Source organism: Oncorhynchus nerka, linkage group LG10 (assembly GCF_034236695.1).
Source record: "Oncorhynchus nerka isolate Pitt River linkage group LG10, Oner_Uvic_2.0, whole genome shotgun sequence".
Classification (NCBI taxonomy): domain Eukaryota; kingdom Metazoa; phylum Chordata; class Actinopteri; order Salmoniformes; family Salmonidae; genus Oncorhynchus; species Oncorhynchus nerka.
Genome location: NC_088405.1, coordinates 88,679,594 through 88,706,178, shown reverse-complemented (window position 1 = coordinate 88,706,178; position 26,585 = coordinate 88,679,594). Strand labels below are relative to the sequence as shown.

At 43.2% G+C, this 26,585-nt stretch overlaps 1 protein-coding gene across 1 annotated transcript in view; it reads right to left on the bottom strand.

Moving 5' to 3' along the window:
- kctd16b (potassium channel tetramerization domain containing 16b) overlaps positions 1 to 4,282 on the bottom strand; it is a 138,758-nt gene extending 134,476 nt beyond the window's left edge. The window contains exon 1 of the mRNA XM_029671796.2: positions 3,439 to 4,282. Within this exon, the coding sequence (XP_029527656.1) occupies positions 3,439 to 4,282 (844 nt within the window). The remainder of the gene's footprint in view (positions 1 to 3,438) is intronic.
- Between the last annotated feature and the right edge of the window lie 22,303 nt (positions 4,283 to 26,585).

Genomic DNA, 26,585 nt, shown 5'->3' with positions numbered 1-26,585 from the left:
AATGGAGTTGCCCATCCCTGCTATTGCTATGCCATCAAGGAAGAACTGCTAGTCATATCTTGGTGGTATCTTCACTGGGATTCTATTGAAATAAACATTTTTGAAACAATATTATCCTGCCCCAAGCCTAAGGCGCTGGATAGCTTTTCATAAAATTGATATTGGCTACACAAGTATTACATTCTCAAGAACATCTCTACAGTTCCATTATAGGTAGAAATGATTCAGCTCACCAGAGTAACATAAACGTGTTAAAGTAAGCGGAGAGCATAATCTTTCTAAAGGCTCATTTTAACATCGGTGGGCCCATTGCACCCATCTTCTTCTAGAATTACAACAAGAATAACTCTACTCTCCAAATGGGAAATGTCATGGCCACTTTCTGGCGAAATGGGTACCAAAACTGTGCAGTACCAAGCAGTTGAGATGGGTACTTAAAGTTAGATGGGTATGAAGGGTCAGTATCATCACCGTGTGGATATCCACATTCAAAAGTGCAGATTGGTCATTTAAGTTTCATGGGTATGAAGGGTCAGTATCATCACCATGTGGATATCCACATTCAAAAGTGCAGATTGGTCATTTAAGTTTCATGGGTATGAAGGGTCAGTATCATCACCATGTGGATATCCACATTCAAAAGTGCAGATTGGTCATTTAAGTTTCATAGGTATGAAGGGTCAGTATTATAAGGAATAGTCTCATCACCATGGATATCCACATTCAAAAGTTTCCTTTGTTTTTCTTATAGTTGGTGACATGTACTTCCTTGGATAAAGATGACATTTCTGGACAGTCTACAGACAGACTTGGATATGCTGTGTATATAAATCAAAGGTCTCCTTCCTCTAAGTTACATTTAGATGCTGATTGCCATTTTATTGTCTAGGTGCATCAATTGCAAGAGAGGATTTATCGAGCACCTACTCTAACCTCAACAGATATCCAATAATGCAATGACATACACGTATTTATTCGAAATTGTCATTGCGATTAGGGCTTCTTTTTTTTAACAAATGCTTATGTTATTTTCAATACTCTGCCAAAGCCAAGTGCCCAGTGTTACGCTATGTATGGCAGCATCAGTGTATTTGTGAAGTCCCTCCAGTCACTCTTTCTCCCATTATCTGTTGCACCAGAGAGCACTTACTCCATCACAACAGCAGAGGCATCCGCCTTTTCAATCCACTGTGCATACAACCATGCATAGAAAACATCAGAAAATAAAATGGATTGATAGAGACGTGGGAGCAGGTTGTTTTCGCTGTGCAATCTCTCCCTCAACAGGTCTTACTTAGTCAAATGCACAGCATCTCCAGAGTTCCCAGGATTGCCTTGGGGCCTGTGATTGCAGTCATTACACAGTTTGGAGAGCAGGTCAAGGGCCAGCCAGACAATCCATTCCATCCTATGCAGATATCCTTCCTCTCTCCTCTCTTCCCCTGCCTCCCTGGTTCAGTCTGAATAATGCAGACTTTGGGCTTGGTGACTGCCCCCCTGAAAGACTGGACTGTGGAGCAGCTGCACCTATCAAGAGCAGTCTTTGCACTGTCATGCCTTTTCTCCAGATAAGCTAATTGGTTGAAACAGGCATAGGGCTCCATCCCAAAATGTCACACCAACATTTTACTGTAAAATGTTCATTATTTTTAGCACCTTGATCCAGCTGAAACCGGTGCATGTGTGTTTTTATGATTCCACTCTGATGAGGTGTTAAGGTCTTGAAAGTGTCGGGTCACAAATGGTGCCATGCACCCTGCCACCCACCTGCCACAACACATTACAGGAGAATTATTCATTTCTAAGCTAATAGAGTTCCCTGTCACACGACTTACCATCAACATATGAAAGGCCTTCACAATGACAGAATCTTCTCTAACGTAATCATTTAATGTACACATTTACACCAAAAGGAGGGGCCCGGGTGAAATTAATCATTTTGCAAACAGTTTAGAAATTATTATTTTGCCACCAAAAATGGTAGCATGATTTATTATGTCTTCGACATGCAGGCCCTAACAGTGAGTCCTCATAATGTCTTTGCAAATGATTGATTATCAATCACTCTAACCATGCGACAAATTGGTAAATAAATTAGCAGGCGACGCAGCCGCCGAGACGGAGCAGTGAGGCCTATGAAAGGCAACTGGTGCACTCTGCCAGGGGCGACGGGGGAGCAGGAGCGTGCCAGGGAGCCAGAGAGGGAGAGAAGACTAACAAGAGGCTGTCACTGACTTCATTGATTCCACTGGGTGCCTTCAACCTTTACAAACTTCCTGTGTGCACTCACCAGCTAAATATTGGTTGACCGTATCCAGAAAGCAATGTTATTTCACTGTAAACAAGGAGAGGTCTTCGGAGCATACTCTCATTGACAAATAGACAGGGTGTCACTGGAACTTGCGTTTGTGTAGACCAGACAGTGACAATTACATTTACATTTAAGTCATTTAGCAGACGCTCTTATCCAGAGCGACTTACAAATTGCATGCTACTCATCAGAACTGTGTGACTCATGACACAGATTTACCTACTGTGGAATAGTATCTGCTCATTTTCTAAAGGAATAACTTGGAGAATCTCGAGATTGTTGCAACTGTTAATCAGGAAACTTAGAATGCTCCCAACATTGGAAGTCTAATAACATCTCCCTTTAACTTACTGACACAGCAGTATCTACAGTATATGCTTTAAAAAATGGTCTCAATATGTTTTATGAGCTCAGAGTGGAATGCAGTCACAGTATAAGCTTGCTTTGCATTCTACCTTTTGGCAGAGCCTTTGCAGCAAAGGAACACATTATGTACTTTCATCTCTGATTATATGTGGTATTTTGTTGCACCATAAAATATTATGAGAGCCATTATAAAAGCCATCATCCTACCCTGCCTCCAAATGATGGCTTGGAGAGAAATGAAGAGAGGCTGCAGCACACTCAGTATGGAAGATGAATAGCACTTCCAGGTAGGAATTCTGGGAACAAATGGGTTTAGGCCCATGGGGGAATTCAACAGAGCACGATAAGAGGGAGCTCATATAAACCAATTAAAAGGAGTGAAATCGATTTAGATTAACTCCAGAGTGGGCAGACAGACTGTCCTCAACACATACTAGCAATCACAATACACATGATGTTGCTCAACTTGTAGAAGGCTGTTTTCAGTTGTCTTTTTACAGGGTGGATTGGAACATAGAATTTCCACATAAGATACACAGTTTGGCAAAGCATTGATCACTGGCACTCACAGCCGGGGACTGAGTTACTATCTCTGTGCATCATGTTCTTGTGCGTGTGTGACCACTCTCAGAGCTACTTCAAAAGCAGAATGCCTGGGGGAAACGTGTGAAGCAAGTGTGCCTTCTAGTGGTGACTTGGAGGACTATTTGACATGGGGTGTGTAGTTAAACTGACACCTGGTAAAAACGAAAGCCACTTACGATAGAAGATGTATTCAGTGTAACTTGACCAGATCTTGTCTTCTGTGTGTTGATTCACGGATGACGCTGTGACTGAAGAGTTACAGGCAACCATCTGGAAACCACACTCGGACAGCATGTCAAATGATCTCTCAAGGTGTTTGAACTTCAGGTAAAACCTGGAAGTATATCGATCCGGTGTCCTGTCCGGATCTCGACTCTCGTTCAAGGTCTCCCCAAAAACTTCCTTGGCTAACGCAACCCTCCCACAAATCAAAATCCGCGGGACCCTTCTGAATTTGGAGTCGGTTTGACTCTCTCTGCCTATTGTACAAGAGCCCCTGTACCCAACCGTAATAAATCCACTTTTTCTGTCTGCCGGAACGAGTGACGACGGCGGACACATCTTGTGGTCGCTGCCTTGAGAACCATCTTCAAAATCACTGTGGAAGTATTCGTCTGGGCTGTGTTTTAAATCTTCCGGCGTCAATAGTTTGACCAAGTCTGGCAACTGGAAGTACTCCGCCTCTTTCCTGAGCCTCCCCTTCTCTGGAAAATGGTCGGGCAGTACAACTTGTTTGTCTCTGAGGTAGTCCAACACATATCGAAATAGAAATCCATCTCTGTCGATAAAATAGCGTCCCTTAGGGTCCCGCGCCAAATCATTAGTGGCATCCTTCTTAGGTGAGAATATTTTGCCCAGCAAGGAATTTGGGGTGCTTACTAACGTTGCATGACGCGTGTAATACACCTGTCCCCCGACATTTAATTCTACAACATCTGGGAAACTATTCTGAACAGATCCTTGTTCTTTTGACGTAGGGTTAGTCCTACAGTTTCCACTCAATGCCATTGTTTCCGTCATGAATGACTAAAAACTCCACCGAATTTTAGATGGTGGATTGAAGTCCAAAAGTTGCTCTCAGTGTTTACTTGAAATTAAACAAGGTATCTTGGTGTTTAATTTTTTTTTTAAAGCTACAAATAATAATTCAACAAACTGAACGTAGATTTTGATAAAGAAGCCTTATAAAGCCAGTCCTAGTGGTCGTCGAATAATAGCCTAGTGGAGGATGTCCAAGAGACCGCTGTCAAAATGTACAATTGACAGAGCTGTGCAGTTGAAAAATCTGTGTTCTGAGAGTACAAAGAAATATACGGACGCATAAAAGGTTTGCACCTTACCAGCCTGCATCAGTTGCTCTGCAATAATTGGCCCTGGGAGAAGAACATTACCGAGGGAAATGACTGAGGTTCATGAGAATCACCGCGGCCAGATAACATAGAAACACTGACAAACGGAACATCAGCTGTCTTGCTGCTGTTTGCCAGAGCAAAATGAAAATAGATAATACTCTACATCAATTTCAAAATATATCTACAATATGTTAAATAAAACAACTCCGCCCAACAACTTCCAAAGTCCAAAGGGAAATGTATCGTTATCACCGGCGTTGTATCTCTAACTTCCTTTGAACACGAGGAATTGGTCTTGCTGATGAAAAAGACTGTCTGAAAAATAGTAACTTCACATGGGTTGAATCCACTCCGCCCTAAGGAGCCATGTAGTGTAGTAGCCTATTACTGAGAACACCTGGTCCAGATTAAAATCTATCCAATTGCAGAGACAAACCCAGTGCTGAGGTTGTGCTGTTAGCGGTCCGAGGCACTCATTTTGTCATGGGCGTGCGCGCGCTGAAGGCTGGATAGCTGGAGCTGTCGGAGGAGATGAAACGATTCTCCCGGTCCCCTCCAAGCAGGGTGGTGCCCGTAAAAAAACCCGTCTCTGCTGATGTTGCCTCAGCGGTGCAGGGATAAACCATAATGGGTATTAAATAATGACATAATCTTAAAGGAATATACTGAAATATATATTGAATATACTGAAATCCACCTTTCACATTTTTTATTTCGACCTCTGATAAAATTACAGTATAGGTTAGTCGTGTGACAACTGAAAATGAGCCTAACAAGACTACGTTTCAAAAGCCAACACCCAATCCGAGTGCGATCATTTCCCCATTAGCTCAGTCCATGAGAGGTTTTCGTGAGTATTTCAAACGTAAACAATTTCAGACTCGGATAGAATGGGCTGTAGGGTTGTCAACCAGATTAAGCCATGATAATCAAAAAATAAATAGGCCTACTAAACAAACAGTATCAATTTGCACTGCAATTGAAAGGTCTGGTGTTGCTTACAGCTACTGCCTTAACTGTTAACTTCAACTTTCTGATAAATATGCAACAGCGCCACTCGCTGTATGTTCGACGCTCCGAAATAAAACGCTCCATGTTTCAGAACCACGGACAGCTCCACCCGCTCACTGGCATCTTGAACGGCGACGCGCCACTATGGTTTGCTGCACGTGCACGTTTTGGCATTCTTTGTTGAAGTTTGTTGAAACTCAACGTACTAAACAATCAAAAAAATTAGGGGTTCAACAAGGGTTCTTCGAAGAACCTTAGGGTTCTTTGCATTGAAAATTGCCCCCGAAAGGTTATTCCAAGAACCAAATAGGAGGTGGGGAACCTCCTTAGTTGGTGGGTTCCTGCAGGAAACTAACTGCCCAACTGAAACATGTAAAGATCTCCTCAATTCAAGGTACGGTTTGTCCCTTGTATGATTTAAATGCATCTTGTTTTAGATATCAATCAACAAAGAGGAATATATAGGCTATATAAGAATATATAGGCTATAAGAATATGTTGAAGGATGGCTGTATTGGGTGCATATGACTGAACTGCTCACTTTTGTGTCTGTGTCTGCAGGTTTACAGATGAGGAGGCATACAAAGGTATGTCATTTGGTATTGGTATGTTATACAGATCACATTAACCATCCTCCTCCCTTACCTCGTCAATGAATATTCCATAGGCCTCTACATTATGGACAATGTATATGTATGAAAACCATTATCAAAACAGATTTTTTTCATTCACATTCATCACAAAACCAAGGTATGAATACTGTCATGTGCATGTTTTGTATAATGTGCATCTGTTTAATTAGTATTTTTGGGGTTCACAGATTCTGATGAAGATAACAGGAAACCTGATTGATCACCATGCACTGTAAAATCCTTCTGGCTATGGATACGGAGAACATCAACACGTCAGAGGATAGATATACTGTTGGGAGTTTACCTCATATTTTACCTCATAGATTTGGTTTATTCTGCTTTGCCACTAAAATCAAGTCAGTTAAGAACAAATTCTTATTTAAATTGATGACCTACCAGGGAACAGTGGGTTAACAGTCTAGTACAGAACATCAGATTTTTACCTTGTCAGCTCGGGGATTCGATCCAGCAACCTCTCAGTTACTGGCCCAACGCTCTAATCACTAGGCTACATGCCGCCCCTAAACAAACACTGCCAACTAAAATATTGTGTTATTGTTGTTATTGTTATGGGTATTATTATTATTAATAATAATAATGGGAGGGTAGTTCAAAAATGAACCCCAAACGGTTCTTCAAAATGTTCTTCAAGGATCCATTAAAAGGGGTCTTTGAAAGAACGTATAGGGGGTTCCCCACAGTTTCAATTTGAAGAACCCTTAAATGATACTCCAGGAACCTTTTCTTTTTGTAGTGTAGTCTGTGTTAATGTCTGTTAAGTGTTATTCTACATCTCATACAAGAGTAGAATAGTTATCTTGGATAGAAGTGTTAGGGGCGAACAAGGCAATTATTGAGCCCACGATTCACAAATAATTTGGCCTAGCGATACTTTCTCATGGATAAGGCTGAAAAGCCCTATTGATTTTAGAAGCCAAGATTGCACACAGTAGCCAAATAGACCATGTTTGGAATAACTTCACAATATGTTCAAGATAACTACTAAGCCTACATTTCAAAACAAAAGATATTACTGCTACTACTTTGTTAGATACAAGTTCACTCTGGATTTGGACGTGACTGGAAGTCCCAGCAGTCATTGTAAATGGGTGTTCTGCCCAATATGCCACATTACATCTGAGAGGGGTGGTACCTTCATATTTAAAAGAACTTACCTTCAATTTCAATATTTGATGGATTCCTCTCTCTGCAACTTTCATCAAGTGATTAAAAACCGCTCTAGCGGTTTGACCCTGGATGATACTCAGTTACTTCAACAGGCCTATACAGTAATTAGAAGAGAAGATGCAATTGCCCTCTTTTAAAAAGACTAAATCTGTAAATGTTTGTTTTCTACTCAATGTCTCCTGTGGTATTTCTGCAGGCCTGCTGCTCCTCAGAGAGGGGGCCTTGCTGAGACCTCTGTGCACTCAGTTGGAAGTAGGCCATGGCTGTAATCATGAATACATGCATGCAGCCTTCACCAGCGCCATGTGCTGCTATTTAAAAGGCCTATGATGAACACCTGTAAGTTGTTATACTGTTGGTGTAGTAGGGGTATGGCAGTTTCAAATGAGGTACATTACAAATCAACATCACGCTCTTGCATTTCCATCTGTTGTCTCTCTTTCATCTCTTGTCTCATTGCAAAACTTAGAGGCTTTGTTCAGTGAGCGGGAGATGAAAACCTAGTTAATTGTAACAATCTATCATCATTAGACACCTGCACCTGACTGGAGGAGCGTGTCTAGATCTACTAGATCTACTTTACCATTGGTAAAGACTACAGCCCCTCTCAGACTACAGCCCCTCTATGGATGGGGCTTAATGAAAGCATCTCAGAAACAGAGAACCCCCTACTCACTCACATCTCTCCAGACACAGAACCCCTTACTCACTCACATCTCTCTAGACACAGAACCCCCTACTCACTCACATCTCTCTAGACAGAGAACCCCCTACTCACTCACATCTCTCCAGACACAGAACCCCTTACTTTCTCCCATCTCAGAGACAGAGAACCCCCTACTCACTCACATCTCTCCAGACACAGAACCCCCTACTCACTCACATCTCTCTAGACAGAGAACCCCCTACTCACTCACATCTCTCCAGACACAGAACCCCCTACTCACTCACATTTCTCTAGACAGAGAACCCCCTACTCACTCACATCTCTCTAAACACAGAACCCTACTCACTCACATCTCTCTAGACACAGAACCCCCTACTCACTCACATCTCTCTAGACACAGAACCCCCTACTCACTCACATCTCTCTAGACAGAGAACCCCTACTCACTCACATCTCTCCAGACACAGAACCCCTACTTTCTCACATCTCTCTAGACACAGAACCCCCTACTCACTCACATTTCTCTAGACAGAGAACCCCCTACTCACTCACATCTCTCTAAACACAGAACCCCCTACTCACTCACATCTCTCTAGACACAGAACCCCCTACTCACTCACATCTCTCTAGACACAGAACCCCCTACTCACTCACATCTCTCTAGACACAGAACCCCTACTCACTCACATCTCTCTAGACACAGAACCCCCTACTCACTCACATCTCTCCAGACACAGAACCCCTACTTTCTCCCATCTCTCTAGACATCTCACTCACATTTCTCTAGACAGAGAACCCCCTACTCACTCACATCTCTCTAAACACAGAACCCCCTACTCACTCATATCTCTCTAGACACAGAACCCCCTACTCACTCACATCTCTCTAGACACAGAACCCCCTACTCACTCACATCTCTCTAGACAGAGCCTATGATGTATGATAACTTAATAATTCAAATCAGGATTATTTGGTGTGTGTGTGTATGCGTGCGTGCATGCTTGCTTGTGCTTCCTGCCCAGATGAATCCCTCTGCATTTCATTGCACTGGTTTCAGCCACTTGCAGCAGGGGATTGGGGCCCCTCCAGAACCGTGTGGATGAGATTCAGGGGGAACTGGCGCCTCGGAGGAAAAACTGATTATAGATCTGAGAAGCAGATAGATGGCAGCATGTCCCTTTATTTAGCACTTATCATTGAACCTGATAAGAGTTATTGCGGGGTTTGTGTCTGTGCGATAAGCCAGGCGGTTGACAACTTGCTATTAGAGCTGTTGAGTGGGCCTTGGCCTTAGTGGCTTAGTCATCCACATCTCTATCACCACAACTGTGTTGCTGCTCTGGGGAGACAATTATATTGGAAGACTTCTGCAGTTTTACATACAAGCTCCCATATCAATGCCAAGTCCAGCCTTTAGGCCAAAGTAGGTTCAGGAGGACAGACAGAGTGTTGTTTAAAAGTGATTATTTGTGTATTTCTTCTAAATCCGGCCTAGTCCAGATTCAATGGAGGACATTACAGCATGTGTTCTAAGTATACAGCATGTGTTCTAAGTATACAGCGTGTGTTCTAAGTATACAGCATGTGTTCTAAGTATACAGCATGTGTTCTAAGTATACAGCGTGTGTTCTAAGTATACAGCATGTGTTCTAAGTATACAGCATGTGTTCTAAGTATATAGCATGTGTTCTAAGTATATAGCATGTGTTCTAAGTATACAGCATGTGTTCTAAGTATACAGCATGTGTTCTAAGTATATAGCATGTGTTCTAAGTATACAGCATGTGTTCTAAGTATATAGCATGTGTTCTAAGTATACAGCATGTGTTCTAAGTATATAGCATGTGTTCTTAGACCATGATGATGAAACATGCAGTGACAAGAAAAAGCATGTGAACCCTTGGGAAATGCCTGGATTTATGCTTAAATTGGTCATAAAATTTGACCTGATCGTCATCAAGGTTACAACAATAGACAAGCTAAGTCTGCTTAAACTAATAACACACAAACAATTGTACGTTTTCATGTCTTTATTGAACACACCGTGTAAACATTCACAGTGCAGGGTGGGGAAAGTCAGTGAACCCTTGGATTTAATAACTGGTTGACCCTCCTTTGGCAGCAATAACCTCAACCAAACGTTTTCTGTAGTTGCGGATCAAACAACGGTCAGGAGAGATTTTGGACCATTCCTATTTATAAAACTGTTTCAGTTCAGCAATATTCTTGGGATGTCTGGTATGAACTGCTCTCTTGAGGTCATGCCACAGCATCTCAATCAGGTTGAGGTCAGCACTCTGACTGGGCCACTCTAGAAGGCGTATTTTCTTCTGTTGAAGCCATTCTGTGGACAGATAGCCCAACATTCTCCTGCAAAATGTCTTGATAAACTTGGGAATTCATTTTTCCATCGATGATAGCAAGCAGTCCAAGCCCTGAGGCAGCCAAGCAGCCCCAAACCATGATGCTCCCTCCACCATACTTTACAGTTGAGATGAGGTTTTGATGTTGGTGTGCTGTGCATTGTTTTCTCCACAGATAGTGTTGTGTGTTCCTTCCAAACAACTCAACTGTAGTTTAATCTGTCCACAGAATACTTTGCCAGTAGCATTGTGGAACATCCAGGTGCACTTTTGCAAACTTCAGACGTGCAGCAACGTCTTTTTTGGACAGCAGTGGATTCTTCCTTGGTGTCCTCCTATGAACATCATTCTTGTTTGTTTTTTTACGTATCGTAGATTCGTCAACAGAGATGTTAGCATGTTCCAGCGGTTTCTGTAAGTCTTTAGCTGACACTCTAGGATTCTTCTTAACCTCATTGAGCATTCTACGCTGTACTCTTGCAGTCATCTTTGCAGGACGGCCACTCCTAGGGAGAGTAGCAACAGTGCTGAACTTTCTCCATTTGTAGACAATTTGTCTTACCGTGGAGTGATGAACATCAAGGCTTTTAGAGATACTTTTGTAACCCTTTCCGGCTTTATGCAAGTCAACAATTGTTAATCTTAGGTCTTCTGAGATCTCTTTTGTTCGAGGCATGGTTCCAATCAGGCAAAGCTTCTTGTGAATAGCAAACTCAAATTTTGTGAGTGTTTTGTATAGGGCAAGGCAGCTTTAACCAACATCTCCAATCTCGTCTCATTGATTGGACTCCAGGTTAGCTGACTCCTGACTCCGACTAGCTTTTGGAGAAGTCTTTAGGGGTTCACATACTTTTTCCAACCTACACTGTGAATGTTTAAATGATGCATTCAATATAGACAAGAAAAATACAATAATTTGTGTGTTATTAGTTTAAGCACACTATGTTTGTCTATTGTTGTGACTTAGATGAAGATCAGATCAAATATGATGATCAATTTATTCAGGAATCCAGGTAATTCCAAAGGGCTCACATACTTTTTCTTGCCACTGTATATGATCTGATGTACTGGGTGCAACATAGTGTTTCTAGTCCTCGTATATACACACCAAAAAGACAAGGCTTATTGAGTATCCTTCAGGGGTTCTTCAAATTGAAACGGTGGGGGAAGCCGTTTAAGTTCTCTGAAGAAACCTTTAAGGGTTGTTCAAAGATCCCCTTTCAATGGATCCTTGAAGAACCTTTTGAAGAACATACCCCCCCCCTATTATTATTATTAATAATAATATGCATAACAATAACAACAATAACACAATATTATAGTTGTCAGTGTTCATTATGATTTTAGTGGCAAAGCAGAAGTAAAACATCTAAATGAGATAAACTCCCAGCAGAGCCCCAAGTCCGATGGATATATCCTCTGGGTGTTGATGTTAAGGTGTTGATGTTCTCCGTATCTATAGCCAGAATGATTTTGCTGTGCATGGTGACGTAACAAGTTTCCTGTTATATTCATCAGAGGTGTAGGGAGGGAGTCTGTCAATCAAAAAAAATGTAATTATACAGGTGATTAACAAAACACACTCACGACAGTATTCATACCTTGGTTTTGTGATGAACGTGAATGAAAAAAACTGTTTTGATAATGGTTTTCATACATATACATTGTCCATAATGTAGAGGCCTATGGGATATTCATTGACGAGGTAAGGGAGGAGGATGGTACATGTGATCAGCATAACATTCAGGCTGTATCACAACTGGCCATGATTGGTAGTCCCATAGGGACAGCGCACAATTGGCCCCGAGTCGTCTAGGTTTAGCCGGGGTAGGCCGTCATTGTAAATAATCATTTGTTCTTAACTGACTTGCCTAGTTAAATAAAGGTAAAATAAAAAAATTTTATATATAAAAATGTAAACATGCCAATACAAATGACATACCTTTGTATGCCTCCTCATCTGTAAACCTGCAGACACAGACACAAAAGTGAGCAGTTCAGTCATCCTCACCCAATACAGCTATCCTTCAACATGTTCTTATAACCTACATATTCTTACCTCTTTGTTGATTGATTTCCATTTTCTGTTTTAGAATGATTTCCACAAATATGAAAAGATAGATGGTATCATCATTAAACAAGAAAATTTAGATCTCCAATTCTCCTATTCACTTTCCCCTCAAACTAGCAGTTGTAGTGTAGTGTTCCACATTTACATTACATTTAAGTCATTTAGCAGACGCTCTTATCCAGAGCGACTTACAAATTGGTGCATTCACCTTATGACATCCAGTGGAACAGTAGTGCATCTAAATCTTTTAGGGGGGTGAGAGGGATTACTTTATCCTATCCTAGGTATTCCTTAAAGAGGTGGGGTTTCAGGTGTCTCCGGAAGGTGGTGATTGACTCCGCTGTCCTGGCGTCGTGAGGGAGTTTGTTCCACCATTGGGGGGCCAGAGCAGCGAACAGTTTTGACTGGGCTGAGCGGGAACTGTACTTCCTCAGTGGTAGGGAGGCGAGCAGGCCAGAGGTGGATGAACGCAGTGCCCTTGTTTGGGTGTAGGGCCTGATCAGAGCCTGGAGGTACTGAGGTGCCGTTCCCCTCACAGCTCCGTAGGCAAGCACCATGGTCTTGTAGCGGATGCGAGCTTCAACTGGAAGCCAGTGGAGAGAGCGGAGGAACGGGGTGACGTGAGAGAACTTGGGAAGGTTGAACACCAGACGGGCTGCGGCGTTCTGGATGAGTTGTAGGGGTTTAATGGCACAGGTAGGGAGCCCAGCCAACAGCGAGTTGCAGTAATCCAGACGGGAGATGACAAGTGCCTGGATTAGGACCTGCGCCGCTTCCTGTGTGAGGCAGGGTCGTACTCTACGGATGTTGTAGAGCATGAACCTACAGGAACGGGCCACCGCCTTGATGTTAGTTGAGAACGACAGGGTGTTGTCCAGGATCACGCCAAGGTTCTTAGCGCTCTGGGAGGAGGACACAATGGAGTTGTCAACCGTGATGGCGAGATCATGGAACGGGCAGTCCTTCCCCGGGAGGAAGAGCAGCTCCGTCTTGCCGAGGTTCAGCTTGAGGTGGTGATCCGTCATCCACACTGATATGTCTGCCAGACATGCAGAGATGCGATTCGCCACCTGGTCATCAGAAGGGGGAAAGGAGAAGATTAATTGTGTGTCGTCTGCATAGCAATGATAGGAGAGACCATGTGAGGTTATGACAGAGCCAAGTGACTTGGTGTATAGCGAGAATAGGAGAGGGCCTAGAACAGAGCCCTGGGGGACACCAGTGGTGAGAGCACGTGGTGTGGAGACGGATTCTCGCCACGCCACCTGGTAGGAGCGACCTGTCAGGTAGGACGCAATCCAAGCGTGGGCTGCGCCGGGAGATGCCCAACTCGGAGAGGGTGGAGAGGAGGATCTGATGGTTCACAGTATCGAAGGCAGCCGATAGGTCTAGAAGGATGAGAGCAGAGGAGAGAGAGTTAGCTTTGGCAGTGCGGAGCGCCTCCGTGATACAGAGAAGAGCAGTCTCAGTTGAATGACTAGTCTTGAAACCTGACTGATATGGATCAAGAAGGTCATTCTGAGAGAGATAGCGGGAGAGCTGGCCAAGGACGGCACGTTCAAGAGTTTTGGAGAGAAAAGAAAGAAGGGATACTGGTCTGTAGTTGTTGACATCGGAGGGATCGAGTGTAGGTTTTTTCAGAAGGGGTGCAACTCTCGCTCTCTTGAAGACGGAAGGGACGTAGCCAGCGGTCAGGGATGAGTTGATGAGCGAGGTGAGGTAAGGGAGAAGGTCTCCGGAAATGGTCTGGAGAAGAGAGGAGGGGATAGGGTCAAGCGGGCAGGTTGTTGGGCGGCCGGCCCAACTGGAGAGAGAGGGGAGAAAGAGGTCAGAGCACAGGGTAGGGCAGTGTGAGCAGAACCAGCGGTGTCGTTTGACTTAGCAAACGAGGATCGGATGTCGTCAACCTTCTTTTCAAAATGGTTGACGAAGTCATCTGCAGAGAGGGAGGAGGGGGGGATTCAGGAGGGAGGAGAAGGTGGCAAAGAGCTTCCTAGGGTTAGAGGCAGATGCTTGGAATTTAGAGTGGTAGAAAGTGGCTTTAGCAGCAGAGAGAGAAGAGGAAAATGTAGAGAGGAGGGAGTGAAAGGATGCCAGGTCCGCAGGGAGGCGAGTTTTCCTCCATTTCCGCTCGGCTGCCCGGAGCCCTGTTCTGTGAGCTCGCAATGAGTCGTCGAGCCACGGAGCGGGAGGGGAGGACCGAGCCGGCCTGGAGGATAGGGGACATAGAGAGTCAAAGGATGCAGAAAGGGAGGAGAGGAGGGTTGAGGAGGCAGAATCAGGAGATAGGTTGGAGAAGGTTTGAGCAGAGGGAAGAGATGATAGGATGGAAGAGGAGAGAGTAGCGGAGGAGAGAGAGCGAAGGTTGGGATGGCGCGATACCATCCGAGTAGGGGCAGTGTGGGAAGTGTTGGATGAGAGCGAGAGGGAAAAGGATACAAGGTAGTGGTCGGAGACTTGGAGGGGAGTTGCAATGAGGTTAGTGGAAGAATAGCATCTAGTAAAGATGAGGTCGAGCGTATTTCCTGCCTTGTGAGTAGGGGGGGAAGGTGAGAGGGTGAGGTCAAAAGAGGAGAGGAGTGGAAAGAAGGAGGCAGAGAGGAATGAGTCAAAGGTAGACGTGGGGAGGTTAAAGTCGCCCAGAACTGTGAGAGGTGAGCCGTCCTCAGGAAAGGAGCTTATCAAGGCATCAAGCTCATTGATGAACTCTCCGAGGGAACCTGGAGGGCGATAAATGATAAGGATGTTAAGCTTGAAAGGGCTGGTAACTGTGACAGCATGGAATTCAAAGGAGGCGATAGACAGATGGGTAAGGGGAGAAAGAGAGAATGACCACTTGGGAGAGATGAGGATCCCGGTGCCACCACCCCGCTGACCAGAAGCTCTCGGGTGTGCGAGAACACGTGGGCAGACGAAGAGAGAGCAGTAGGAGTAGCAGTGTTGTCTGTGGTGATCCATGTTTCCGTCAGTGCCAAGAAGTCGAGGGACTGGAGGGAGGCATAGGCTGAGATGAACTCTGCCTTGTTGGCCGCAGATCGGCAGTTCCAGAGGCTACCGGAGACCTGGAACTCCACGAGGGTCGTGCGCGCTGGGACCACCAGATTAGGGTGGCCGCGGCCACGCGGTGTGGAGCGTTTGTATGGTCTGTGCAGAGAGGAGAGAACAGGGATAGACAGACACATAGTTGACAGGCTACACAAGAGGCTACGCTAATGCAAAGGAGATTGGAATGACAAGTGGACTACACGTCTCGAGTGTTCAGAAAGTTAAGCTTACGTAGCAAGAATCTTATTGACTAAAATGATTAAAATGATACAGTACTGCTGAAGTAGGCTAGCTGGCAGAGGCTGCGTTGTTGACTATGTAGGCTAGCTGGCAGTGGCTGCGTTGTTGACACTACACTAATCAAGTCGTTCCGTTGAGTGTAATAGTTTCTACTGTGCTGCTATTCGGGGCTAGCTGGCTAGCTAGCAGTGTTGATTACGTTACGTTGCGTTAAAAGAACGACAATAGCTGGCTAGCTAACCTAGGAAATCGCTCTAGACTACACAATTATCTTTGATACAAAGACGGCTATGTAACAAACAAACAAATCAAGCAAATCAAGCCGTTGTACTGTAATGAAATTAAATGAAAAATGTGATACTACCTGTGGAGCGAAGCGAAATGCGACCGGGTTGTTGAGTGCGGAAGTTCTGTTCGGTAGACGTTGGCTAGCTGTTGGCTAGCTAGCAGTGTCTCCTACGTTAAGGACGACAAATAGCTGGCTAGCTAACCTCGGTAAATTAAGATAGTCACTCTAAAACTACACACTCTAAACTACACAATTATCTTGGATACGAAGACAGCAAAGACAACTATGTAGCTAGCTAACACTACACTAATCAAGTCGTTCAGTTGAGTGTAATAGTTGTGCTGCTAATCGGTAGACGGTGGACGTTAGCTAGCTGGCTAGCTGCAGGGCAGATAGCAGTGTAGACTGCGTTAGGACGACGAAATACGATAATTACGCAATTATCTATGATACAAAGCCGGCTATGTAGCTAGCTAAGAAGAAATTGCTAAGATTAGACAAATCAAACCGTTGTACTATAATGTACTGTAATGAAATGTAATACTACCAGTTGTAGTGTAGTGTTCCCTTGTTTAATCAATCAGTTATAGTGTAGTGTTCCCTTGTTTAATCAATCAGTTATAGTGTAGTGTTCCCTTGTTTAATCAATCAGTTATAGTGTAGTGTTCCCTTGTTTAATCAATCAGTTGTAGTGTAGTGTTCCCTTGTTTAATCAATCAGTTATAGTGTAGTGCTCCCTTGTTTAATCAATCAGTTGTAGTGTAGTGTTCCCTTGTTTAATCAATCAGTTGTAGTGTAGTGTTCCCTTGTTTAATCAATCAGTTATAGTGTAGTGTTCCCTTGTTTAATCAATCAGTTGTAGTGTAGTGTTCCCTTGTTTAATCAATCAGTTATAGTGTAGTGTTCCCTTGTTTAATCAATCAGTTGTAGTGTAGTGTTCCCTTGTTTAATCAATCAGTTATAGTGTAGTGTTCCCTTGTTTAATCAATCAGTTGTAGTGTAGTGTTCCCTTGTTTAATCAATCAGTTATAGTGTAGTGTTCCCTTGTTTAATCAATCAGTTAGAGTGTAGTGTTCCCTTGTTCAATCAATCAGTTATAGTGTAGTGTTCCCTTGTTTAATCAATCAGTTATAGTGTAGTGTTCCCTTGTTTAATCAATCAGTTGTAGTGTAGTGTTCCCTTGTTTAATCAATCAGTTATAGTGTAGTGTTCCCTTGTTTAATCAATCAGTTGTAGTGTAGTGTTCCCTTGTTTAATCAATCAGTTATAGTGTAGTGTTCCCTTGTTTAATCAATCAGTTAGAGTGTAGTGTTCCCTTGTTCAATCAATCAGTTATAGTGTAGTGTTCCCTTGTTTAATCAATCAGTTATAGTGTAGTGTTCCCTTGTTTAATCAATCAGTTGTAGTGTAGTGTTCCTTGTTTAATCAATCAGTTATAGTGTAGTGTTCCCTTGTTTAATCAATCAGTTGTAGTGTAGTGTTCCCTTGTTTAATCAATCAGTTATAGTGTAGTGTTCCCTTGTTTAATCAATCAGTTGTAGTGTAGTGTTCCCTTGTTTAATCAATCAGTTATAGTGTAGTGTTCCCTTGTTTAATCAGTCAGTTATAGTGTAGTGTTCCCTTGTTTAATCAATCAGTTGTAGTGTAGTGTTCCCTTGTTTAATCAATCAGTTATAGTGTAGTGTTCCCTTGTTTAATCAATCAGTTGTAGTGTAGTGTTCCCTTGTTTAATCAATCAGTTATAGTGTAGTGTTCCCTTGTTTAATCAATCAGTTATAGTGTAGTGTTCCCTTGTTTAATCAATCAGTTATAGTGTAGTGTTCCCTTGATTAATCAATCAGTTATAGTGTAGTGTTCCCTTGTTTAATCGATCAAAAAAATGATGTTTAATTAACTTCAGTACACAACGGACTGTGTATCTACTGTACCTTGGACCATCATGGCAGGGATTTGCTAGTGAGGTTGCTGCCACAGGAATGTGGCTGATACCAAACTCAAAATCCTCCTGACTTCAGAGTCTGGAGAGGCTGTTTTGATGCTGTCAGCACCATACGTTGATAATGAAGGGGCTGTGCTTTTCCTGGTTGGTTCTCCTCTTCGTCTTTCTCACTCAAACACCCACAGGCACAGCCACACACTGCCTCTGAAACCACCCCCTTCCATGACAACAGGCACAGACCCACACTGCCTCCGAAACCACCCCCTTCCATTACAACAGGCACAGACACACACTGCCTCTGAAACCACCCCCTTCCATTACAACAGGCACAGACACACACTGCCTCTGAAACCACCCCCTTCCATTACAACAGGCACAGACACACACTGCCTCTGAAACCACCCCCTTCCATTACAACAGGCACAGACACACACTGCCTCTGAGACCACCCCCTTCCATGACAACAGGCACAGACACACACTGCCTCTGAGACCACCCCTCCCATTACAACAGGCACAGCCACACATTGTCTCTGAAACCACCCCCTTCCATTACAACAGGCACAGACACACACTGCCTCTGAGACCACCCCCTTCCATTACAACAGGCACAGACACACACTGCCTCTGAAACCACCCCCTTCCATTACAACAGGCACAGACACACACTGCCTCTGAAACCACCCCCTTCCATTACAACAGGCACAGACACACACTGCCTCTGAGACCACCCCCTTCCATTACAACAGGCACAGACACACACTGCCTCTGAGACCACCCCTCCCATTACAACAGGCACAGACACACACTGCCTCTGAAACCACCCCTCCCATTACAACAGGCACAGACACACACTGCCTCTGAAACCACCCCCTTCCATTACAACAGGCACAGCCACACACTGCCTCTGAGACCACCCCCTTCCATTACAACAGGCACAGCCACACACTGCCTCTGAAACCACCCCCTTCCATTACAACAGGCACAGACACACACTGCCTCTGAAACCCCCCTTCCATTACAACAGGCACAGACACACACTGCCTCTGAAACCACCCCCTTCCATTACAACAGGCACAGACACACACTGCCTCTGAGACCACCCCTCCCATTACAACAGGCACAGCCACACACTGCCTCTGAAACCACCCCTCCCATTACAACAGGCACAGACACACACTGCCTCTGAAACCACCCCTTCCATTACAACAGGCACAGACACACACTGCCTCTGAAACCACCCCCTTCCATTACAACAGGCACAGACACACACTGCCTCTGAGACCACCCCCTTCCATTACAACAGGCACAGACACACACTGCCTCTGAAACCACCCCCTTCCATTACAACAGGCACAGACACACACTGCCTCTGAGACCACCCCCTTCCATTACAACAGGCACAGACACACACTGCCTCTGAGACCACCCCCTTCCATTACAACAGGCACAGACACACACTGCCTCTGAGACCACCCCTCCCATTACAACAGGCACAGACACACACTGCCTCTGAGACCACCCCCTTCCATTACAACAGGCACAGACACACACTGCCTCTGAGACCACCCCTCCCATTACAACAGGCACAGACACACACTGCCTCTGAGACCACCCCCTTCCATTACAACAGGCACAGACACACACTGCCTCTGAGACCACCCCCTTCCATTACAACACTTAGAGGTCAACCAAAAAACATTGTAGAGAATCAATCAATTCGTCCACTCAATTTCTGAGCAAATACTTCATTAACAAACAGCCTCCTTTCCAAACCAGTGAGTCACAGCTCATCCTCGCTGTGTGGTCACGTGGGTCATGTCAGCCAGGCTAGTGCCACACCAGGTTAAGATTTTTCCTGAGCCTTTCTCAGTGGCTGCTCCATATACTTTGGGCACAGGCAGGCAGTTTTCTCTGCTAAACTAGGTCCAAGGCTGTCCCCAGAGAGAAGCAGCTTTAACATGGAGCCTAGTGCACATTAAGGGCTTTGGCAGGCGCTCCAGGAGCTGAAATAAGTGGGGACACCAGACAGGGAAAGAAATTGGAGTGCTTGTCCCAGAGCCAGCAGCTCTCTCAAATCAAGTGCAGGGCCATCATCCTGTTGTCTAATGAAGGAGCCTGCTGCAGGTGCAAGGAAGGATCCCTGGCTGCGGGCTAAGTCAGATTGGGGTAAACAGAAAAGCAATAGGAAACAAAAGGGATTATACACCCACCGTTGTTGTATACAATGCCCATCTGATGCCGCTGGCCACCGGGTCTCAGCCCCCGGATTTTGGAATCCTGGTTGGTTGCCAAGTTGCCATAGTTGAGCAGGATAACATGATTCATTAATCAGTGTTCAAGTTCTGCATGTTACCTGTCGAGAGCATATTCTCTGAGCTGAAGACGGGTTTAGAGATACTTGGAGCTTGATTACAGTCTATTAGGATGGGAGGTGGGAGATGAATGGTGGACAGTTCATTTTAGAGAATGCAAAGTGGCAAGACGGGTATCGTATAGGCCTAAGCGAATTACATGAGCATGCAATGTTTTACATAATGCATATATTTTGAATATATACTCACTTGCCTATTGTGTATTCACTAGCTTGATTATGTATTCACTCAGTAGTCTTTAGTTTTGTACGTCAGCTGTACATTGTTGAGGTTACATAACATAACTCTCCACACTCAGCCTTGTGGTGTCTGTGGTTGCTTGAACTATAGGATAAGTTCTGCACTATAGAGCTTTGAGATAACTCTGTAATGAAAAGATAACTTTGAGATAACTCTGTAATGAAAAGATAACTTTGAGATAACTCTGTAATGAAAAGATAACTTTGAGATAACTCTGTAATGAAAAGATAACTTTGAGATAACTCTGTAATGAAAAGATAACTTTGAGATAACTCTGTAATGAAAAGATAACTTTGAGATAACTCTGTAATGAAAAGATAACTTTGAGATAACTCTGTAATGAAAAGATAACTTTGAGATAACTCTGTAATGAAAAGATAACTTTGAGATAACTCTGTAATGAAAAGATAACTTTGAGATAACTCTGTAATGAAAAGATAACTTTGAGATAACTCTGTAATGAAAAGATAACTTTGAGATAACTCTGTAATGAAAAGATAACTTTGAGATAACTCTGTAATGAAAAGATAACTTTGAGATAACTCTGTAATGAAAAGATAACTTTGAGATAACTCTGTAATGAAAAGATAACTTTGAGATAACTCTGTAATGAAAAGATAACTTTGAGATAACTCTGTAATGAAAAGATAACTTTGAGATAACTCTGTAATGAAAAGATAACTTTGAGATAACTCTGTAATGAAAAGATAACTTTGAGATAACTCTGTAATGAAAAGATAACTTTGAGATAACTCTGTAATGAAAATATAACTTTGAGATAACTCTGTAATGAAAAGATAACTTTGAGATAACTCTGTAATGAAAAGATAACTTTGAGATAACTCTGTAATGAAAAGATAACTTTGAGATAACTCTGTAATGAAAAGATAACTTTGAGATAACTCTGTAATGAAAAGATAACTTTGAGATAACTCTGTAATGAAAAGATAACTTTGAGATAACTGTAATGAAAAGATAACTTTGAGATAACTCTGTAATGAAAAGATAACTTTGAGATAACTCTGTAATGAAAAGATAGCTTTGAGATAACTCTGTAATGAAAAGATAACTTTGAGATAACTCTGTAATGAAAAGATAACTTTGAGATAACTCTGTAATGAAAAGATAACTTTGAGATAACTCTGTAATGAAAAGATAACTTTGAGATAACTCTGTAATGAAAAGATAACTTTGAGATAACTCTGTAATGAAAAGCGCTATACACATCAAATGTATTATTGTTATTGCTTTACTCTCAAACTGGCTGGTATAAAGAGCAGAGTACAAGAGATGGAGCAAGTAAGGGGATTTACACCACTGTAACCCCAGTGACATTGCATTCCCTTGAGTTGTTTTTGCTGTAGTTTTACGACACATTTACCAGCATGTATAACTCTGTGGTGTCTCCCATGGGGGGCTTTTGATATGTGGCCACTCTTTGGAAGAGTGGTATCCTCCCAGCTTCTAGGACATTAACCCTGTTGATTTGATAAATCATGCAGAGGAGATGTTGCTAAGCACCCGCTCTGCTTCTGTCAGGGGAGCTGCCACTTTGGCTTTATACACTAGAGGATTTATGGGGCTGCTCTCAGTAATACTAAGGCTGTTTGCTTTTATTATACTTTCTCATTGTCTTGTCTTATGTTTGTATGGTCCAGGGGCCTGTCAGAGGCATGTCAGGGGCCTGTCAGAGGCATGTCAAGGGCATGTCAGGAGCCTGTCAGGGGCATGTCAGGAGCATGTCAGGGGCCTGTCAGGGGCCTGTCAGGGGCATGTCAGGAGCATGTCAGGAGCATGTCAGGAGCATGTCAGGGGCCTGTCAGGAGCATGTCAGGGGCCTGTCAGGAGCATGTCAGGAGCATGTCAGGGGCCTGTCAGGGGCATGTCAGGAGCATGTCAGGGGCCTGTCAGGGCTGTTGGCTGTTTTCCTTCCCTTCTCCTGGGCAAGTTTTTACGGAGGTCATCAAGGCCTCTAATCTCTCGGAACTGGATACCATTAACTGGCATCTGATCAATCAAGGTCTAGTTGTCCTTTTCTCAAATGTCAAGGGGGCATCATAAACTAACGATGTGGTTATTGATCAAGTTTTTATCAATAGAATATGTTATTTTGTTTCATAACAGTAAGTGCATAGAAAAATGCCCCTTCTAGTAAAAAGACCAGTTGTAAATTAATGCAATTCTTATCAAGGATAAAGAATAGTCTCTGCTCTCATTTAATGTCAACAACCACTGCAATAATAACCTTTACATCCACATTAAACAGAATACCGTGACTTCCGAGAACATGGACTCCTCTGAAACTTGTTTTTGGATTTCTGTTACAAACAGGAATTCTGGGAGATAGTTAACAATTAATTATGTGTGTGTGAGTCAAAGAGAAAGTGACACACCAGATCTGGAGAATGTATAATTCAGTTGTAATATGTCTTCCAATGAGTTTTGTTTCTGCCAGCTGTGATTCTATCAGAAGTGGAGCACATCTGGGGGCATGGTCCTCTCCTTCCTTTATTTTCTATTCACAACATTTTGCCTCTCACAGACATGTGGAGAAGTGCTATGACATAACAGCAGGTACTAGTGAGTCGACTCTTGCACCAGTTCCGGGATTGTAGATAACTAATTAATCGGCCATGTAGTTAGACCACAATTGGCTGAGAAATGGATGAAAGGATAAAACATGTTAACATGTGAAATATACATTCTGAGTTATAGCGTGAGTAAAATATTTAGAATTCAGACTTGGAATTGCAGAGTATGTGTCATTTTGTCTGTCACTTGCTTTCACTGAGAAACATGTTATTATGAAAATGTACACCTATTTCCCTTTGTAAGAGTTCCATGCTGCGAAGAGCAGAGAGGGACGGGGGTGGAGATGATGGTGGTAAAAAGGCTGTTGTAAACCACTCAGATACTCAGGCAATAACACAGCATTAAAGCAAACTGTTTAGCAGTAGGTTATTATTCCTGCATAGCAATGCTCTGACCTAGATTCTCCACATTCTCTGTCAGTTTAACATGTTCTCTAATTAAGTGGAGAAAGGAGAGACATGTTTTGAAATGATTAGAGGGAAAAGCATTTTTAGGGCCATGATTAGTCAAGGTTTTTTTCCCTGAATGAATTTGAGTTGGTGTATCAAATTGATTTCTCTCGTACCAGGAAAAAAGACGGATTCATGTCTGCATCCATACGTGGTTTAAGTGATTTATTGTATTTTCTCCTCTCCTCCAGTGTTTGGAAGTCGGTATTGTCAGATCTGAGTCTGTCAAGCTTTGACTCCATGTGTACCTATGAATTTGAATATAATTGATGTAAGTTCACATCAAAAGAACAGACGCTACAGTGCGAAATGACTATCCCACTCATATTAACGTCACAGAAATGATATGGTAATAGGTAATAGCTACAGAGGAGAGTCAGAGGACAGAATATTTCTGCTCTTTGTACTCCCTCGTCCATTTTGTACAGGTGAAATCTACATCAGTGTTCATAGGGAACCTTACATCACGGTCACTGACTTTCAGTCTCTTCCTGCACATTGTTCCATTAGAAGCCATATCCTCCTATTATTTCACAGTGTCTCTCACCATCAAAGGTGAATCCTCCCACAGCATGTGTCAGTCCCCAGTCCTCCTAATCACACACCTTCCTCTGAGTTTCTCCCTCACAGAGCCATTGATCTCTTCCTCTTCCTCCTGATGAAAGAGGCTGGCATTGTTCATGCAGGGCATCTCATAGACTTGTCTTTGAAAGATGTCTGCCCTCAGATTCTATCTGTTACTAATAGCTTTTACAACCCACCCTCGTATACCTACACTAACCCATTCATCTTAACAGAGCCATTCCCAAATCAGGTGTACTTTACTGTGAAATGCTAACTTATTAGCCTTTTCCCAACAATGCAAGTTAAAAAGTAAGAAAAATTGGCAAAATAAACAATTAAATAGTAAAACAATAAAATAACAATAACGAGGCTATATACACTGAACAAAAATATAAACACAACGTGTAAAGTGTTGGTCCCATGTTTCATGAGCTGAAATAAAATACCCCAGAAACTTTCCATACTGAAAAAAAATGATTATTTCTCTCAGATTTTGTGCACAAATTTGTTTACATCTCTGTTAGTGAGCATTTCTACTTTGCCAAGATAATCCATCCACCTGACAGGTGTGGCATATCAAGAAGCTGATTAAACTGCATGATCATTACACAGGTGCACCTTCTGCTGGAGACAATAACAGGTCACTCTAAAATGTGCAGTTTTGTCACACAACACAACGCTACAGATGTCTCAAGTTTTGAGGGTGTGTGCAATTGGCATGCTGACTAGCATGTATGTCCACAAGAACTGTTGCCAGAGAATTGAATGTTCATTTCTCTACAATAAGCCGCCTCCAACGATGTTTAAGAGAATTTGGCAGTACGTCCAACCAGCCTCACAACTGCAGACCACGTATGAGGCGTTGTATGGGTGAGTGGTTTGCTGATGTCAACGTTGTGAACAGAGTGCCCAATGGTGGCGGTGGGATTATGGTATGGGCAGGCATAAGCTACGGACAGTGAACACAATTGCATTTTATCGATGGCAATTTTTAATGCACAGAGATACCGTGACGAGATCCTGAGGACCATTGTGGTGTCATTAATCTGCTGCCATCACCTTATGTTTCAGCATGATAATGGACGGCAAAATGCGGAGATCATCCGTTCCCCTTACTCTGCATCTCACAAAGACACGCAGGTTGGAACCAAAAATCTCAAATTTGGACTCATCAGACCAAAGGACAGATTTCCACCGGTCTAATGTCCATTGCTCGTGTGTCATTTACTTGAACTCTGTGAGACATTTATTTGGGCTGAAATGTTGGAGGCTGGTAACTCTAATGAACTTATCCTCTGCAGCAGAAGTAACCCCTGGTCTTCCTTTCCTGTGGCGGTCCTCATGAGAGACAGTTTCATCATAGCACTTGATGGTGTTTGCGACTGCGCTTGAAGAAACTTTCAAAGTTCTTCACATGTTCTGCATTGACTTAATGTAATGATGGACTGTTGTTTCTCTTAGCTTATTTTGCTTAAATTACACAAATTACATTTTAACAAGGCACACCTGTTAATTGAAATGCATTCCAGGTGACAATCTCATTAATGGTTGAGAGAATGCCAAGAGTGTGCAAGGCTGTCTGTCACGCCCTGGTCTAAGTATTTTGTGTTTTTCTTCGTGTATTGGGTCAGGCCAGGGTGTGGCATGGAGTTTTTTTATTGTGGTGTGTTTTGTCTTGGGGTTTTGGTGTGTATGTTAGTGGGATTGTAGCTTAGTGGGGTGTTCTAGGAAAGTCTATGGCTGTCTGAAGTGGTTCTCAATCAGAGGCAGGTGTTTATCGTTGTCTCTGATTGGGAACCATATTTAGGCAGCCATATTCTTTGGTTGTATTGTGGGTGATTGTCCTTAGTGTCCTAGTTGTTAGTTTGCACCAGTTTAGGCTGTTTCGGTTTTCACATTACGTTTATTGTTTTTTTTGTTTCTTTATTATTAAATAAACATGGATTGCAATAGCCACGCTGCATTTTGGTCCGATCCTTGCTACACCTCCTCTTCCGAGGAGGAGATAGAAGAAAACCGTGACAGAATCACCCACCACAAACGGACCAAGCAGCGTGTCAACAGGCAGGAGCAGCCCAAAGAGGAGATGCGTGAGAAGGATTTCTGGACATGGGAGGAGATCCTCGACGGGAGAGGACCCTGGGCTAAACCAGGGGAGTGTAGCCGCCCAAAGGTGCAACAGGAGAAGAGGCAACAGAGGCGGCGGCAGCAGCAGCAGGAGCAGCAGCAGCTACAGTGGGAGAGGTTGCACCACCTGGAGAAATGGACATGGGAGGAGGAACTGGACGGTAAAGGACCCTGGGATCA